The 18,315-nt window shown below is 44.0% G+C and overlaps 1 protein-coding gene across 2 annotated transcripts in view; it reads right to left on the bottom strand.

Annotated features, from left to right (window-relative positions):
* PREX1 (phosphatidylinositol-3,4,5-trisphosphate dependent Rac exchange factor 1) overlaps window positions 1–18,315 on the bottom strand; it is a 718,002-nt gene that overhangs the window by 203,015 nt on the left and 496,672 nt on the right. For both annotated transcript variants that reach the window (XM_069243446.1, XM_069243447.1), the window contains exon 15: window positions 2,647–2,722. In XM_069243446.1, coding sequence (XP_069099547.1) covers window positions 2,647–2,722 — 76 coding nt within the window. The remainder of the gene's footprint in view (window positions 1–2,646; window positions 2,723–18,315) is intronic.

Here is an 18,315-nt window from a genome sequence, read left to right as displayed (position 1 = left end):
AGTTTCTGTACATCTCTACAGAGAGAAAGGATGCTACTGGCTTACAGGTCCCCACCCCTGACATACAGTCATTTATTTAAGGTGAACTTGGGGGAAGCAGCACAAAGGTTTTTCAGAACGGTGTTTTAAAAAATATTTTTCAGCTCCCAGAGCCCCTTAAAATGTAACGCCCCTTAAATATGTAATTACAAATATTTTCAATCAAATATTAGTAAGGAATTGCACTTGAAAATGTAGCATACATTTTGACTACAACCATAGTGTGTGATTTGCAGCTATTTTTGAAATATCATTAGCTTTACAGGCAACAAGACACAAATTGTTTGGGATTGTCAACCTACCACTACTCCACCAAGCTATATATTGCTATTGGATTTTAAAGCAGTCAGGACTGACTGCCACCCACCTATGTGTTTCACCAGGTAGGAGGAGTACATATTTACTTCCTATATCATGTGAAACCAGTGCATAATTTGCACAAAAGAAGGTGCTAGGACGCTCCTCAGGAGTCCATTATCATTGCCCCACCCTACGCAGCCAATGATGGTTCCAACATAACTACTAACCATCGCGCTCCTACAATTGCTACAAGGCCACCTAGCGCTGTAACAATGCCACGGGCATCAGATTTTAGTCCTTTTTAATTTCAGATAGAATTAGTAAACATCTGTTGTGCTCATCTCTAAATTAGACAAACGGAACCCCCATGTGTGCAGCTGCTGACAATCAGGTGCTCTGCTGAGCACCTGAAACCACCAGCTCAAATTAAGCACTGGTTAAAACACTTTTTTTAAAAAAAATTTATTCTACTCACCGAGGTGGAGTGTGGATTAATGCAAAAACAACAGAAGATGGATGAAATGCTGAACAATGCAAACACTCACCCCCAGTCACAGATCTGGGTTTAATCCATCGTTCTTTTGCTCACCATGCCATTCCAGATCAGACCCAGCCATATGCAAATCAGTCTTGACCCTGTTCCCCATGGGAACAGTCTAGCCAGAAATGCCAGACCAGGTTCTCCCTGAACCAGAAACAAGCAACCTGGAACCGGTTTCAGGGTATCACCCTTCATCAGCCAGGCTGAAACCAGTCCCAGGATGCTTGTTTCCGTTCCAGGGAGGTCCTGGCTTGGCAGTTCGGGCTGGACTGTTCCCATGAGGAACAGGGTCAAGACTGTTTTGCATATGGCTGGGTCCAAACTGGGGTGGCATGGTGAGCAAAAGAACGATGGATTAAACCCAGATCTGTGACTGGGGGTGAGTGTTTGCATTGTTCAGTAGTCTGTCCATCATCCTTTTGTGTTGCTAAAGTCGCCCTAAGTGGGAAGGGTATGCCCAGATGTGGGTCTCTTGCTCACTGTGCCACTGGATTCAAGCTAGCCTGGCTGATGAAGGGTGAAACCCTGAAACCGGTCCCAGGATGCCTGTTTCTGGTCCAGGGAGGACCTGGCTTGGCAGTTCGGGCTGGACTGCTCCCATGAGGAACAGGTCAAGACTGATTGCATGTGGCTGGGTCCAAACTGGGGTGGCATGGTGAGCAAAAGAACGATGGATTAAATCCAGATCTGTGACTGGGGCTAAGTGTTTGCATTTTTCAGCACTCCGTCCATCATCCTTTTGAGTTGCTGGAGTGTGGATTAAACCTGTTGACTGATAGACTTGTCAAAAGCCAATCAAGAAACTCAAGTAGAAGGCATGGTGTGTGCGGACTCTGATCTTCAGAAGTGTCTCAGTTATGAGATCAGAGCATAGCAAAATATGTCTGTATTATGGAATTATTATCCCCATCCTGTGAATTTAGCCTGCCAATATCATTCAAATGGAATACAAAAATAAGGCAAAGGTAGAAAAGCAATTTCCTTTTCAGACCAAGTGGAAAATCACCTTTCCCCTTCCACTGGAAATTCAGCTCAAAACATCAGTATTATTTTGAGACGTTCTACTACAAAAACATTTTGATAGGAAGGTGAGGGTGAGTTAGACAATTAAAAAAATACAAATAATTTCATGAGATTGAATATGCAAATCAGAATTCTTTGTCAGTGGCAGGGATGTGAAGCAGATAGGCAGTGGGTGGATATCTGTCTGAATGTGGGCACCTGGGCGCTAAGAGCCCTATTGCTCTAATGCAGTCAAGCATTAGCCACTGTAAATTGCCCTTTCCCTGATTATACATGAGCCGTCCTTCTGCAAGGACCATAAACGTGGGCCAGGCACTAGCAGTCAACACTCTCTCACGAGGGCATTATACACTATTCTGCCACAAGAAGGGGCCAATGACGCATTATTAGTCTATCATTTGGCGACTCCAGTTACTGTGACGGCTATGTTTGTGGTTATAGCGAACCCTCCTCTTCAGGTTTTATTCTAACATTACCAGAACTAACAAGCAGTACTCATAAACTTACAGATTCAGCTATAGGTATATTGTTGGCTACACGCACTGCGTGAGAGCTACTGACTTCATTCAATGCTTAAAAAAAGGGCGAACACCTATCACACCTGTGCGAACCTTGTGCCACTGAGAACAATGTACTTTTTCAATTCCAAGCATATCTTTGAATTCATGTAGGGAGAGGGAGAGAGAGAAACCGACTCCTGAATTAATGTTTTCAGCTCTAAGGAAATGTATTACGTTTCATACCTGGGATATGAGCCAGTCCACAAGTTTACTTGCTGGGATCACAGATTTATATGTTTTCAAGTGGTGGTCTCGGTCTCTGGAAAGCAAATAATAATGTTAGAAAAGCCCTGTAATTCCCGCTTTATTGGTGCACAGCAGATCTTACAAGCTGCGTCAGAACGAATGGCGGAACCACCACCGAATCTAGTGCTGCCGAAAAGGCTAAATTTACGATGAGCAATGATTCACACAATATCTCACACACCCACTTCCCTCACACCTAAATCTACTCAGTCTCACAATTTATGATAGGGTTTTAGACAAAATGAATAAAAGTATGAGACATATGTCATTGGTATGTTTTTGACAGCAGACAAACATCCGACGGTCATATCAACCTCTCCAACAATGGCCCAGGGTGATCTACCACCAGAAGCATCCCAAGGAGCAGCTGCTAAACCTTGTGATCACAGAGTAAGCTGGACATCAGGAGTTTGGGGAAAATCACTGCAGTCATACAACAAGGTGATTTCTGTTACTGCAGTGTCCCAACCATGGCTGACACCCTGCTGAATTCAGCTTTCACAGTATAGGCATATGTTATCTGATATTATCAGACTGCTCCCTAATTTTAGTTGGCTGGTATCTGAAATTTATTTGCTCGCACTTTGTTAGCTGATTGGTGCATGATGTTAGTTAGCTGATACCAGATTTATTTTAACAAATTCCTATTATTTTTGGCTGATGGCCACTATCATTCGGTTGGTTGCGGGTTTAGGTGGTGGGCGTTATTCAGATGGTGTGTGATAATATTTGGCTGCAAGTAGTCATGACAGGAGCTCTTGTGCCAGCATGGGTGTCCTCCCTAAGTCCCAGCCCTTGTTTCCATACTGCCCCTACTGGGTTTTGTATAGTGCCAAGGGTTTTCATCATCAACCTTACAGGCCATGTGTTGACTCACTGTCCAAGTGCAAGTGAGAGGGCCAGATGGTTATTCTTTGTCATAATGTTACCTTCCCTCAGATACGACCCTTAGGGTTTTTCATCGCTTTCATGTTTGGGTCTGGAAAGCAGCATGGCGAAAATGTAGGATTACAGGCTTCTTACCTCAGTGATCACAGAAAAGTTCAAATTTAGCATCTCTTTCAAATGATTTTAGAATGAAGGTTGGGCTAGAGCATGTTCTGTAACCTTCCTCTTTAAGTTACTTCCTCATACAGGTCGGGAGTGATATTGAGTTTTCCAAGGTGTCCAACTCACCAACACCAACATACACAATAATGAAGCAGAGAAGTTGATGTGAAAATGTCATCTATCTTTTGCACATCTTTCCCTGACAGAGGACATGGACTAAAAATTGCTCTATGACATGTCCAGGACAAGACGAACAAAGCATTTCACATGGCCACAGTGTAGCATTTACAATGATCCATAAAGTGTTCCTTTTGTTTTGGTATGCACTCTTTCTACCTGAACTGAGTTTGTGGTGCATGTCCTTCCATTCCTTCTCATAAATTTGATAGTGTCCCACTGTTCGAGTTAAACAGCAATTTTCTAGCACACAATCTGTTACTGGAAGGTCTTTCTGTAGTTGGTGTATGACTTTCCAAATGTCTTCACAGACCACAGTCTGATTCACTTGCCATCTAAAATCTTTCAGCGTAACATTTTTTTTGGGGGGGAAGTCTATTCTGTTAGCTGATCTTGCTGCCCCGTCTCAAGGTAAGGTTTTGCTTGATTGGGGTAACCCAACACACTTACACAACTTTGTCACTTTATAGCTCGCAAGACTTGCATTCCATTTTCTATCCTCAGATTCTGTGGACACTTTGCCTTTCATTCACTTGTCTAGGAGGGGACAGTATCCTTCAGTGGTGGGGTGAGAGGCATCTAGCGCTCTGCCTGTCTGCACAGATCCATCACACTGTCCATTATATCTAACTAGTTTCCAGGCTCCACCGTTTTCCTACGTGCCTTAATCAGGGTTAACAGTGTAATTGAAGGTGCTTTGTTAAACCTGTCAGCCTTAGGGTGGTCTTCCCTCAAACTTTTTGTTTTTTTGTTTTCACCCCTCCTAATTTTTGCTGATCTCGTTTTTGCTGGCCTTAGAACTCTGTGCACGTTACCACTGCTAACCAGTGCTAAAGTGTTTATGCTCTTTCCCTTACACATGGTAGAATCAGCTTGGACCCAATTTGTATATTTAATATACTTGTGAGTCCTTAACAGAGTAGTACCCCATGTACCCATGGCCTGTAAATTAAATGCCATTAGTGGGCCTACAGCACTGACTGTGCCACCCACTTAAGTAGCCCTGTAAAACTCATCTCAGGACTATTGTTCCAGCATGTGTGAGTGCAGTTTTAAACTGCTCTTTCAACCTGGCAAAGAAAAACCTTTTGCTAGGCTAAAACTTTTCATTTTAATACATATAAGCACCACCTAGGGTAGACCCTTAACATCCCAGAGGGCAGGGTGCAGTATATTTAAAACGATTACATTCATTTTTCACTACTGCAAGGCCTACCTCTCCCGCTGGTTAACACTGAGCTTTCTTATTACATTTAATAAGTGATAATGTTCAATTGGGAACGGATAGACACTCCTTTTTGGTGTCTAAAGAATTGTAATTTAAAGTCCTCTTTAATAGCAAAGTAGGATTTTAAGTTACAAGTTTGAAAATGCCACTTCTAGGAAGTAGGCATTTTCTTGTTTCAACCACTCGATGCCTGCAGCCTTTTTACTGGGTCACATGACTAGGTGCAACTGGCAGTCGGTCCAGACAGTGAAACAAGGATGGGCCCTCTCTGACTTGATAAGGAGGTGGGGCTGTCACCTACCACACATACATATCACAAAGGCTCTGCCTGAAAACACAAAGGGCTTGTCACTAATCTTACATCCTAAGGCAAGCTGTTTGGCCAGGGCAGGAAGGAAGGGGATGGCTGACACTTTGTGGGTGAGGGTGGGGCGTGAGACCTCCAGAACCTTCTCCTACTTCAAAGTGGGCACCAGGTATAATGGACCCTCAAACCCAACTTTTCAGTACACTTCCAGCTCTGTGGAAGACTCAGAATAAGGGCTGCTGTGCTGCTTTGTTGCAAGGAGGACTGTCTGCTGCCCTGCTGCCCTCCTGCATGAGTGAGGAGTGGACCTTCATCTTGAACCCAGGACCATCAGAGTGACTCCAAGGGCTAGTTCACTTGCCTCCTGATAAGAGCCTTAGGGACAGAACAAGCTCCAACAACCTTCTCCCAGTACCAGGACTCTGCCAGCTGTGACTCCTTCCCTTCCAAGTGGTACCACCCCAGTACTGGACTCTTAGAAGTGGGCCTTAAGGTTCCCTGCCAGCCCAGCTGTGGTCCCAGCAAACCTGAGGCAGAACAACACATCACCTCCGAAAACGCAGCATCAAAACCACAAAATGACGTATTACCTCACAAAACTCTGCCTCGGAACCGCTGCATGAAGCATCTCCGACGCAGGCCTTTTCACCACAAGCCCCTCATCAACGGCATCCTGAACGATGATGCATGACTCCATACTTCAAGCCCTGCATCTTCTTCAGAACAAGCGGGTGAGCGAGGCATTTTGGACACAGGACTTTGCATCAGCCCCTCGTCTGCAGCATTCTCAAAGATGATGCAGGACCTCACATCGCAGCCTCGCAGGCCTTCAGAACCACCGCTGTGTGGCACATCTCTGCAGCAGGATCTCACAACGCTCCACAACCAGGATTTAAGGTATTTTGTTCAGCTGGTCTAACTGGGTCCCTGCAGCTGGCCTGCACATCATGGCGATTGGCCTGAACCTGTGACTTAGTTCTGGTCTAGCATGAGAAAATAACCACGATTGGCACTTTGTGCTTTTGGTGCTATTTTCACTTAGATCTCTTTGGCTCTGATAGGATTTTGTTGTTTTGGTCTTAAATGACTTGTTAAATTTTACTCTATTTTGCCAAACTGGTGTGGGATTTTTGTGTTACACTTCACTTTATTACTGTGTGAATTATTGCATTAATACTTTACACCTTGTAAGCCCGACTGCTCTGTGCCAAGCTCCCAGAGGAATGAGCACAAGTTAATCTAGGGTTTGCTCGTGGCTTCACCCTGACAACCAGTAACGCAATTTCTTTCATCATGGGATTACACCAGATTACTGCTCTCCCATCTGCCTCTCTGACGCACAGTCTTCCTGAACCAAAGGACGTTGGATGGATGGGACTGAGGCTCAGCAAAGTTGAGTCCAGAATTACATTGCCATCAATCTGTAGAACAGGTGGATATCTCCTGGAGCACCTCCTTAGTCATGCTCTTGCTCAAACAGGTTGGGGGTTGTACAATCAGTGCAAACTGCATACCACAGGACTGCATGACTGTTGTGATGATAATGCTTGTGTGTTGCTGTTAGTAGTGCCAAAGGAAGTGCTGAAATAGGGAATAGGGAAACTACTGATAGAACAGGTGAATTAAGATTGGTGATGGTGCAGAAAGTTAGTCTTTAAATCATGGCTCCCCAGGTAGGTGGTGTTTATCTGCTTCTCATTTCACATGGGCAGCATCACATTTGTAAAAAAGCTACCACTTCCTTTGGAGACTCAGTAACTTTTCAATTGTTTGCGACCACAATAACGGTCAAAAACAATTGATACATTCATTGTGAGTCGCAGTTAGCAGGACACACCCCTTTTATGCCCCCTCTTAATTGCGACTCAGAATGAGTCATAAAACCCATTTTGCGATTTAGAAAGGGGTTTGTGAATTGCAAAATGGGTTTAGTAAACAGCGAAAATACATTGTTGGTATTACAAACCCTGTGAGTTTAAAAAACAAATGTTTGCTACAGAAAAATGACATGGAATGTAAGACCCCCAGGTGTTAAAAATGTTTATGAGCTGTGCCCCCTTTCATGCAAACTAATGTTAATGGTGAGAACCAGCAACATTAGGAAGGCGACTCTCAGTCTTATCAAACAAAACATACTAAATACAGTTTCATTGAAAGAGAACTGCTGAAGCTGTAAAAACATAGGCCTTGTTAGTCATTCGTTGCAGAACTGAAAAAACAAGATAGGATGCGAACAGAGCTAGGACTGATAACGTTAACAACATCACCAATATATTCTGCACATTCTTCGTATTAGCCAGGATTACCCTAGCCATGCCAAAACAGAACGCATTTTCTTTTTATAAAAGTCGCTGAAAAATGTCAAAGTTAACCAGAAAAAACAGTGACCATTGAGTTCCATAAACAACGAATGTCATGTGTCTGATTAAGAAAATAATCTTTTCACCATCTAAGAAAATCCATCAAAAATAAAAGGACTTTGGAATTTTGGGAGCTCTATTAAAGCTAATGGAGCGTCAGGGAGACAGGAATGGCTGATAAAGACCTGCTGCTCCAACATTCTAAGTGCCTTCCTGCTTTTCCCCATTTAATGTAACATATTATATGAACAGTGTGTGGAAAACATGACTACATAACGTTATATCCCTTATGCCTCTAGATATAGCAGTTACTAGTGCCAGAAGTTCAGACTATAACTCAGTAGAGGGCCATTACCTACTGCCACAGCCCTTAAAAATGAGCCATAATTCAGCATTTTTATTCAAATGTGTTTCATGTTTTGCTGGTAAAAAGAACCCAGAAACGCAGATGCCTACCCACCGGCCCATGAATGAGAAAGATCCAGGACTTGAATTTTTAAACCAAGTATTCAGATGTATTGATACCCGCAGAATCCTTTACAAAGTATTGTGAAAAAACTACTTAATTCATTAAGATGACTGCCACGTAGGTGCCCTAATGTTCACTAGCTTTAACTGCAGAGGCTCACAATTGTAGTCCAGTGACTACATTCCTTGAATTGTGGCAACGAAAGGCACTAGTGCGCATATACAAGTGGGAATGGGAGAAGAACCCACCAATGCTCTGCAAACGCCTAAGCCCTCAATTTCAACATCTGTGCATGGGCATCATGCTAGTTTACAAAGTTAACAGAAAGTACTTCATTTTAGCTTAATAATCAAGCACTATATGACCTTGTTAAGGCTATGGAACACTGTAAAAATGACACACATTGAATAACTTCTTACTCAACAATCCAGAAAGTGCATTGACTGCACCAAATGGGTAGAAAAGCTCTCTATCAGTGTGTTAGAAAATGTCCTATTTTGCGTGGCCACCACTGATTTCTTTTTTGCAATGATGCTGCTAGTTTTTTCGACCCTGTGCAATTACAGACTTCTGTCCAGTCCCCAGTGTGTGTGCCCCGATCCCTATAACAGGTTGAAATTGGGTTAAACCTAATTGGCACAATTCATTTTTCTATAACGCCACAATATATGATGCAGAAATACACTGTGGGCATGCAAAGTTAAATGTCACCTTTGGATTGCAGCACCTATTGCACTATCCACTACAGTGGAAGTGCAAACATGGCTTCAGGCCAAGCCATTATAACCTGACTGCAGCAGGTTGAACCTTGCTTAACAGACCTGCCAAAAATCACTCTTTTGACTATTAGGAAACCCGGATATTAAACATTACATAAGTCACCCCTTAAGCACAACTTGCAGGTCACAATGTAGAGGACACAATATTTAAGATTGGAACATATGCTCCATAAATTGACATTGGAAATGGCATGCTCGACCAGTGACTAGGCCCAAAACAACATTGTCACTGGTCAGACAGTAGCAGGCACATAGGAAAAGCCAAAGTAGTCTATACTTTAACCTATAACTTTTAGCTGTACCAGCTACAGAATCCCTTTAAAGACTCATTTTTATTTGTAATACAAATTCAATCTAATGCTGGTGTTGGATTTGTATCATATATTTTGGAAACCTAACTTGAACCTGAAGATGCTGTAGGCTAATTTGCATTAAATCAGCAGTCACTGCCCAGCATGTACTTTGCCTGAATAAGATGTAAAAGAGGTAAGAAAACTGCTCCCAGAGTAGAGATTGTGGCTTGAGTGTGTGAAGGTGTTTTCTTTCTGTTGCATGCAGAACATTTTGGTCGACCGAGGTACTTAGTTAGCTTCAAGGGGGATTGTTCTTTTACAAGCAAAAGCACATGGAAAGGGCCAGCCTTTGTTCCCCCAGTCAAGCAGACAGTTTATCCTGGAAATAGGAACAGTTTGATGAAGGAGCTGGGTGATGTGGGGTGGATGATGTATGATGCTGAAGAGGAATGTGCCACTGGATGGGGATGTGGAATGTAATAAGGATGTAATGGACGGCTCTGATTACCTTTGTGGCAGCTAGTCTGGGATTATTGGTGTTAAAGGATCTCTGCTTCCATTGGGAACCCTTCACTTCATTCACAAATGGCGTTCTACTTTATCCCTGTTCGAAGACCTTTATCACAGCCGTAGTTCTGATTTTAGTATGAATGATTTCAATAACAATGTGAGCGACAATCTGTGGTGATAAAGCTCTTTGGAGCAATCCATGATTTATTTTGATAAGCGGTCGGACAGAACAGTTTGAGGTCTCTAAAAAGATCTTTAAAAGGGTAGGTTCAGATGTGTTACCCAACACCATGGAAACCACCCAAGTCTGCGAGGAGAGGTCAGGGCTGCATCAGTGCAGAGAGTACGAGCACTCCATAGCCCTGTGGAGACATTATACACTAATGAAAACACTGTGCTAGGCCACTGAATGTTTAATATAGAGCTCTCATACTTTGCATTGTTTTCAGTCTGCTAAAGACCACGTGTCCGTCAAGATTATCACTGCCATGACTGTACGTCTTAGGCGAGTAGTGCGGCCTGCCCCTAATAGCAGAAATAAGAGTGTTCACAAGTATTAGCACAAGGAGTCGAGACTAGCCCTGCTGGAAAATATATAGTTTCGCGTGAAACACAGAAAGAGTACAAACCATATTTTAATGGATGCAATTCCCCAGATTAAAAAAAAAAATACTTGGGAAGCACATGATGTGGTATCAGAGAAAGGTCTATGTTGCACGTTTTGGTGAAGCAGGCACACCTTAAAAAGTAGTGATGGTGGCTTTGCACTAAGGTAGATTCTAAAGAGACCACTGACTCCTTGTCAGAGACCTGCTATTTGTAAGTCAGACCAACAGCTCAGGCCCAGAAATCCAGCTCCTCAAAACGTGACTAATTCTACAGTATTGTGGCCACTGTAAAGATTTAAGATCTCAATGTAAATGAGTCTGCTCAGGCTACCTTTAATTCACTTCCAGTAATCGTTCAGTCCAACCGAGTCCTGCTGCTACCTTACAACGTCACACATCCCTACCCACCCCAGGGCCAAAGTGCACTCCCCTCCTTAGCTACTAATGCAAGGGTGGGGCCCATTATGGGCCACTTCTGTCTACATTTGATAACAAAAAGCTTAGAATTAATGCTATAAGAAAAAAGAAACAGGTTGATAGAAAAGGGAAAGAAAGATGAAAGGAAGGAAAGCTTAAAGAAATGTGGGAAGAGTGTAGAACAGATGGCTGAGTGGGTGGATGGATGAATAAATGAATGGATAGGTGAATGGACAGGTTAAAGGATGGCAGAATAAATGGAAATCCGAGCGGATGGATGGATGGCAAAAAGGACCGATTCATGAATGTGTAAGCTAAAGGATGGCTATAGGGAAGAATGCATACATAGATGAAGGATGTATGAATAGATGGATGGAATGGTGAAAGGTTGAATGATGGATAAAAATGAGTGGATGAGAGAATGCAAGAGTGAAACGGTGGACATCAGTGGAAGGATGGAAAGAACAAGGTATAAATGGGTAGATGCTTGGATAGAAGAGGCAAGGAAGCTCTTCTAGGGAGGGTTCAGTTCAGTGCAGGATATTTGAATTTGCCTCCTTTCTTTGCCCCCCCAAAGAATATTACTGGTAGCCAAAATACTAGAATGTATGACTTCACATTTAGTGATATCCCCTCCAGTCTTTCATCTCTTTTTACTTTGGCTCAGTGTAGTAAGTTGAGGGCCCTCTGTGGACCTTCACAGTGTATAAAAAAAGAATAGGTAGGAACAAACTGATAGTTCGTTGGTCTTTGCCATGCAGAAAATGGAAACTACATTCCAATGTATTTCTTTAGAAAAAATAAAAAGATATGGGATGATGATTACCTTATCACAGCACACACCTATCATTTTACAGCCTGTCCCTAACCAATGAGTGACCTTCTAATGCCTTAGTATTCTGAGGGTTAATTGCCCTTCAAGGAATGAAAAGAAAATTGTTAACTCTGCTGCCTCTCAGACAATAGAAAATATATACAAGTCTGGAAGTGAAAGGACAGATTGCACAGAAAACAGTGATAGGTGGGAATCTTTCAGGCCAAACAGTTTTTGCCAACATGGGCAAGTTAATTTGACAACTTCACACCGTGAAATAAATGTTATTGCTTTTTAAAAGACAATGCATGCATGTAGAGTAACTTGGCGCTCATGGACTAAAACAATTTTGGGGGTTTGTGAACCACTCAAAGTTTAACTCTGACTTAGGAAACCCACTACAGCTACATATCCCAGCTGATAAGTGGATCGAACACACAGAAGACATCTATGGCAGGCTGTGTTCCACTGTTGAACTCCATGATTTTCACTCAGTATTGATCCCTGTTTGCAGCTCTTCTCTTTCTCTTGATTGGAAAGAAGTAAGAGGTGCTATATCTTCTCTCCCTGGCAGTAACACTCCGGGTCCTAATGGGGTCCAGCTGGACCTATTCATGGCCATTATAGATTTGTGGGCTACAACTGTAACTATTTATTTTTATGTGGTTCTTAACTGTACTCTCTCTAGTACATGGTACAAATCAGTTATTGTCCCTGTATACAAGAAGGGACCGAGAGATGATCCTCAGTGTTACCGCCCGATTTCCCTGATAGATTCCAAGATCAAAGTTATAGGGCAAGTGCTTCCATTCAGGTTAACTACTTGGGCCAAAGAACACGGATGCTATCTGAGGTCCAGTAAAGCTGCAGGATAGGCCAAGGCACTATTTATCAGTGCATAAACCTGTACCTTTTATTTAATAAGTACACCGTGGCCAGATCCATAGCCGTACATTTGGCATTTATGGGCTTAAGCTCTGCTTTCGAAAGGGTCAATAGAGTTAAGTTGTGGACTATAATACTGGACATGGGGATTGACAACATTGTCACTTTTCTAAGAGACCTTCACCTTCATCTGCGCACCTCTGACAGGTATGGTCTGATAAGAGAATGCACCGAGCACTTTTAACTCAATGGGAGGGGGTCAGCCAAGGTTGTATCTTGGCATCTTTTGTATTTACTCTTTATATTAACCAACTAGAGCAGATACTTCTAGCAGGTGGCCAAGATCACCCTATGTTAGGCGCCCATCCTGTTCCAGCACTTTTAGCTGCAGGTAACAGTTTTAAGTTCTAGGATGGTATAAGGACTTCATATTTTATTGGACTTTTTCAGTAATCATATGGACACACTTGAACTTTGTGTTAATTCTAATAAGTCACATTTCATGGTAATAGGTCCTAGAAGTGCAAAAAGCAAAGGCCACCTCTGTAGGGGCCCACACACTTACCAAAGTCAAAACCTTCTCAAACCTTAGTATCATGTTTCATTCCTCCATCACCTGGCCATTATTGATCAGGGAAAGGAGGTGCACTGCTGCTGTTTTTGACTTTGCCACCAGGTTAGGGCATAAATCGTGGGGGCTATCCTCGAGCTCTCTAAAGCGAATCTTGTGCCCATAGCGACTTATGGTTGTGCTATCTGGGTGTATGCTAATACCGTTTACCTACAATGTGATGAGAACATGTTTTTCACAAGGCTACTAAGCAAGCACTCCCCAGTAGCTCATCTACTTTCAGTGTCCATTAATAGCTAGGCGAGGGCTTTTTGAGTGACAGGATTTGTCTGTGAGCCCTCATTTTATGGTTGTCTATCTGGCTCCAGCCGGGATTTAACAGATTGTCTAGGACTGGATTATGTTTCTCGCATACCATGGATTTCTCATATCAAGAATTACTTATTTAAATTAAGGCGACAGACCCTTTTTATGGTTCAAATCTGTTTTCATTCTTGCAGGGCAAAAAAAATGTCTTGTAGCGCTTATGAGAATAGTCGAGAATAGACAGTGCACCAGAGTTTCAACTATTCCACACCTCCCCCACCCCCATCACTCCCCTCTCCCCAGGTTACTCACTTCCTATGAACTCGCAAGATAAGGCACTAATTATCAGGTGAGGGGGTTGCTCAGTCAGCTCTCCCATTGTACAAAGGGTGATACACATCGGTAAGCGTGGCAGACATAAGTATTGGGGACACGTGAGATGCAGGAATTCTTTGGACAAGAGGGTTATGTACGGCTGCCAGAGTACCCTGTAGAAATTGCTCTAAGATGTCAAGACGAGAGTGAGCTTCTCCATACCTAGCACATGCCATAGGTGGTGGAGCCATCCTAAATGTGTCAGGAGTTTGTCTGTACCCCAGTGCAAGCGGATGTTCTGGTGGGCTGCTCCCAACACCAGACCAATATAATGGCCCCTGTGTGACTTAAGCCAGAAAAAAAGGATGCAGGGAAGTCCCAAGATTGCGTAGGGTGGGGAATTGAGCCAACTGGGTGTTGAAATGTGTATCTATGTCATTCAGTACCACATCCCAGAATTGTGCAAGCTTGAGGCAATCCCACAGTAGATGGAGTAATGTCCCGGATGACCCACAATGCTGCCAACATTCTGCACACCATGCTGGGTTTACCTTACGCAAATGAGGAGGAGTGAGATACCAGTAGGTAATGATCTTGGTGAAAGTCTCAATACTAGCTATGTTGTGTACTGGGTAGCGGGCTCTATAGTACACCTCCTCCCATTCTTTGGGAGTCAGCTGCCTGCCCAGTTAGAGTTCCCAGCATTTGTGCCCTGGGGTCTTAGGTGATGGAGAGGTTTATAATATGCTAAGTAATTCTGTGACCAGGCGTTTATCTACAGTTTTCGTTATCAGCCACTTATCAAACATGGTTGTAAGGGGCTGTTGTGCTCCGGCTCATATGGTTGGATGCAAAATCCAGTGGCTAACCTGTATGTAATGTAGTTTCTACCCCTCTGGGAGTGCAAAAGCCTCCTGTATCTGTTCAAAGGAGAGAGTGGTCAACAGTTCGACAGGCAACACGCTGCCATTGTTGGAATCCTGCCTGGTCTAGACTGGTGTGAAGTCTGTATTGCCATCTAATGGCATCAAAGGGAAGGAGAATGAAGAAAGACCCTTGCGTACCGCTACTCCGTCCCAGACACTCAAGATAGATCAGGTAACCAGGGAAGAGTAAAGGCCCCAAGCTTGTTGCAAGCAAGGCATAAACTGGACCTTCCACAAATGGCCTCCTGCAATCGCTCGATCCATAAACAGCCAATGTTTCTTGGATTCTTTTTGTGTCCATTCCACCATATAGTGGAGGTGGGCCACTTGGTGATATAGTAAGAGGATCTGGAGCCCTAGCCCACTTCAGCTGAAGGACAGTAGCTCTGTTCCCAACTCCTGCACAGGCGCCCTTCCGCCCAGACAAAGTGGTGTATCGTTGTTTGCAAAGACTAGATCGTCCTGGCGGGAGGTTCAGTCTGGAGTATCTTAAAGAAGAAAAGGATTCTCTGGAGAGCAGTCATCTTTAATTCTGGTACTCAGCCAAGCCAGGATCGATGGTACAACCTCCATTGGGCCAGATCTCCATTAACTTGTCAAGGGTCTGGTAGTTCAGGGTTGCTGTTTCTGCCACCATCGATCCCAGCTGTATACTCAAGTAGGGGGAAGATGTTGATGTCCACTGTATTGGGTATCAAAGGGCTAGCTGCGTCTCTGTATCCGGAGATACTGAATGGTTAAGGGCTTGCGATTTGAGGATGTTTATCCAAAAGCCAGCCGCTCCTCTGAACACCTCCACCTCATCCAGAAATGCCGGAAGAGCACAAAGAGGGTTATCCAGTGCTACAATAACACCATACACGTAGAAACTGGTCATGTGCTCCTCCTCACCAAAACAAATTCTGGTGATACTCGGATTGTCCTGCAGTCTTTGGGTGAATGACTCCATGTATAGCGCAAACAGCAAGGGCAATAATGGGCATCGTTGCTGTGTTCCCCTGTGAATAGGGAACGGAGCTGAGGTCTGACCACTAACTCGAACAGTCACTCTTGGATGGTCATAACTGCTCAAGAGCCAAACCGTGCCCCAAAGCACGAAGTGTGTAATCGTTGCTGCCAAATATGGCCAGTGGACGCGATCAAACACCTTCTCGGCATTTATGCTAAAAGCATTATTTCCATTTTGGAGTGCTTTGCTTTGTGGATCACATGAAGAATCCTTTTGGTGTTGTCACTACATTGCCAGTGCGTGACAAATCCCACCTCATCAGGCCCGGCATTACTCAATTCAGTCAGGCCACTAGGATGCTAGGAAATAGCTTAGCGTCCACGTTGAGTAGGGAAATGGGGCGATAGGACCCACATTGTTTTTTGTCCTTCCCAGGCTTGGAGATGACAACTATAGATGCTTCCATCATTGAGGGGGTCACTGTGGAAAGGCTGGTGATCGAGTTGAAAATTCAGGTGAGTATTTGGGCAAGCATAGTACAAAAGGTCTTGTAGAACAGCACCAGGAAACCATCCTGCCTTGGCAATTTGAAGTTTTTTTGTTTTTGTTTTACAGGCAATGGCAGAAATAAATTCCTCTATTTGGATAAGGCGATCCAACTCAGTCGCCTGGTCTTCTGTCAGATGTGGTGTGCGAGAATCCAGGAGGAAAGGTCTGGGTTATCTGGTGGTAGAGACTGCTCTGAGTATGAGCCCTTATAGAATTTACAGAACAGGGAGAAGATGGGATCAACCTCCTCGATCTCAGTACAATCTTCCACCACGGTGGACTCAACTCTTGCATCCTGCCGTTGTGCTTGCAGTCTATTGGCTAGTAACCACCCCCATCTCCCCACACCCTACCCCACATAAAAGAATTGTCTGAGAAAGAGTAGAGAATATTCGGCCTTATCGAGATCTAGCCCCGCAAGTTGTTTTGTGTTGTCTACTCTAGCTGCCACCAGACCCAATGGCCCCCTGTTCGATGATGTATGTGTTCTATTTCTCATAGCTGCTGTTGTAATTGTTCCTGTTTGTCATGGCACAACTTATTATCTGCTGCAGAGATCCCAATAATCTCTCCCCAAATAACTGCTTTTAGGGTCTCCCACAAAAGCAAGTCTGATGTATCAGCTGTCTCGTTTATGGTCAAGTGGTTAGTGATTGCCAGTGTGACCTTCTTGACAACCTTGTGCCTTTGTAAGAGGGTCTCCTTCAGTCGCAAAGCCTGGGAGTGTATGTCTCGTTGGAGGGAGTACGAGGTCTAGAGACACTGGAAACTGAGTGTGGCTCAATTTCTATGGAAGGAATAAAGGCATATAGCTTCTTAGCCCCCAGGAAATGGTCTGGCTGGGCATAAGTCTTGAGGGCATGGGAGTAAATGTGTAGTCTCAAGTCTGGGGATGGAGTTCTCTCCACAAGTCTCGCAATCCCATCTCTCTAAGCCACTGAGCTCTTCTTGAGATATCGCTCCCCTGTGTCCGTCCAAAGAAAATTGTTGTGGAAAGGCTTAAGTTTATGCCAGTCACTCAAGACCAAATGAGTCTTCTAAAGGAGGCATATATCAGCTCCTTTCAGTTCTAGGTAAGATATAACACCTGTTTTTTGGTTGGGTTACTAAGCCCTTTCACACTGAGTGTGTTTACCCCTTAGTTTATCATGTGGTGAGGGAGTGAGTAGTAGCTACTCCAGTGGCCCCCTTTCTACAGGCCAATTCTCTGTTCTTTTGGGGCTGCCAACCCCATGGACGACTCCGCGCTGGAGGGAATCTATAGCATGTTGCATCAATATGAAGTGTGAGTAACCCCACCTCAAAACACCAAATGTGAACAAATACAAAAAGTGTCCCTAGTAAAGAAAACTGCTGACCGGAGCCAGCGATGTCACAGTGAAGTCTCAGTGTTAGGGGTCAATGGCAAGTCTCCCTCCCAGTCTGCATTACCCCATCCCCTTCCTGCCTTGCCATACCCCCCCAGACTAAACTGATGCAATAAGAGAGCCCCCATCAAACTTCAGGTTGTCTCTTGTTTATTGGGGTCACCGCTCAGAGTCTCCCATACCGCTCGACACTCCTGCACCATAGTTTCAGGGTCGGAGACCTCTGGATGGGGTTGGGCCTCTCTGCCATCTAGAGCGCTACATGGCTTACTGTTCCCTAGGGCTACTCTTGGCGTTAACGTCAGTGCCATCCTTGATCTTCAACACTTAGCAGGCTTCCGTCAAGGACCAAAGCTGGTAAAGTTTCTCGTCCCAGAGAAAAATAATACGTAACGGATGACCCCATCAGAAGGGAATAACTTTATCCAGGAGATAGGTGGTCACTGGGTGGATGGTGACTGGGTGGAATTCCCACCTCTTTTGAAGTGTTAGTGCTGAATATCTTGATAGAGCATCAATGCGTTACCTCTGAGCCACAGGGGATGCAACTCTCTTGACCTGCATAGAATCCGCTCCTTAAGTCGAATGTCCGCTGGGTGGGAGATCTCTGGGCATGGAGGTCCTACAATATGCACCCTATCCAGCTGTATGTACATTTCCCGGTTAGAGTCTAAGATCTGTGCAAAGAAAGCTCTCACGTAGGACCCAATGTCATCTCCCTTCGCA

The sequence above is a fragment of the Pleurodeles waltl genome, chromosome 7 (assembly GCF_031143425.1).
Source record: "Pleurodeles waltl isolate 20211129_DDA chromosome 7, aPleWal1.hap1.20221129, whole genome shotgun sequence".
Taxonomy (NCBI): Eukaryota; Metazoa; Chordata; class Amphibia; order Caudata; family Salamandridae; genus Pleurodeles; species Pleurodeles waltl.
Note: the sequence above shows the minus strand (reverse complement) of the source record. Positions and strands in the feature narration are given on the sequence as shown.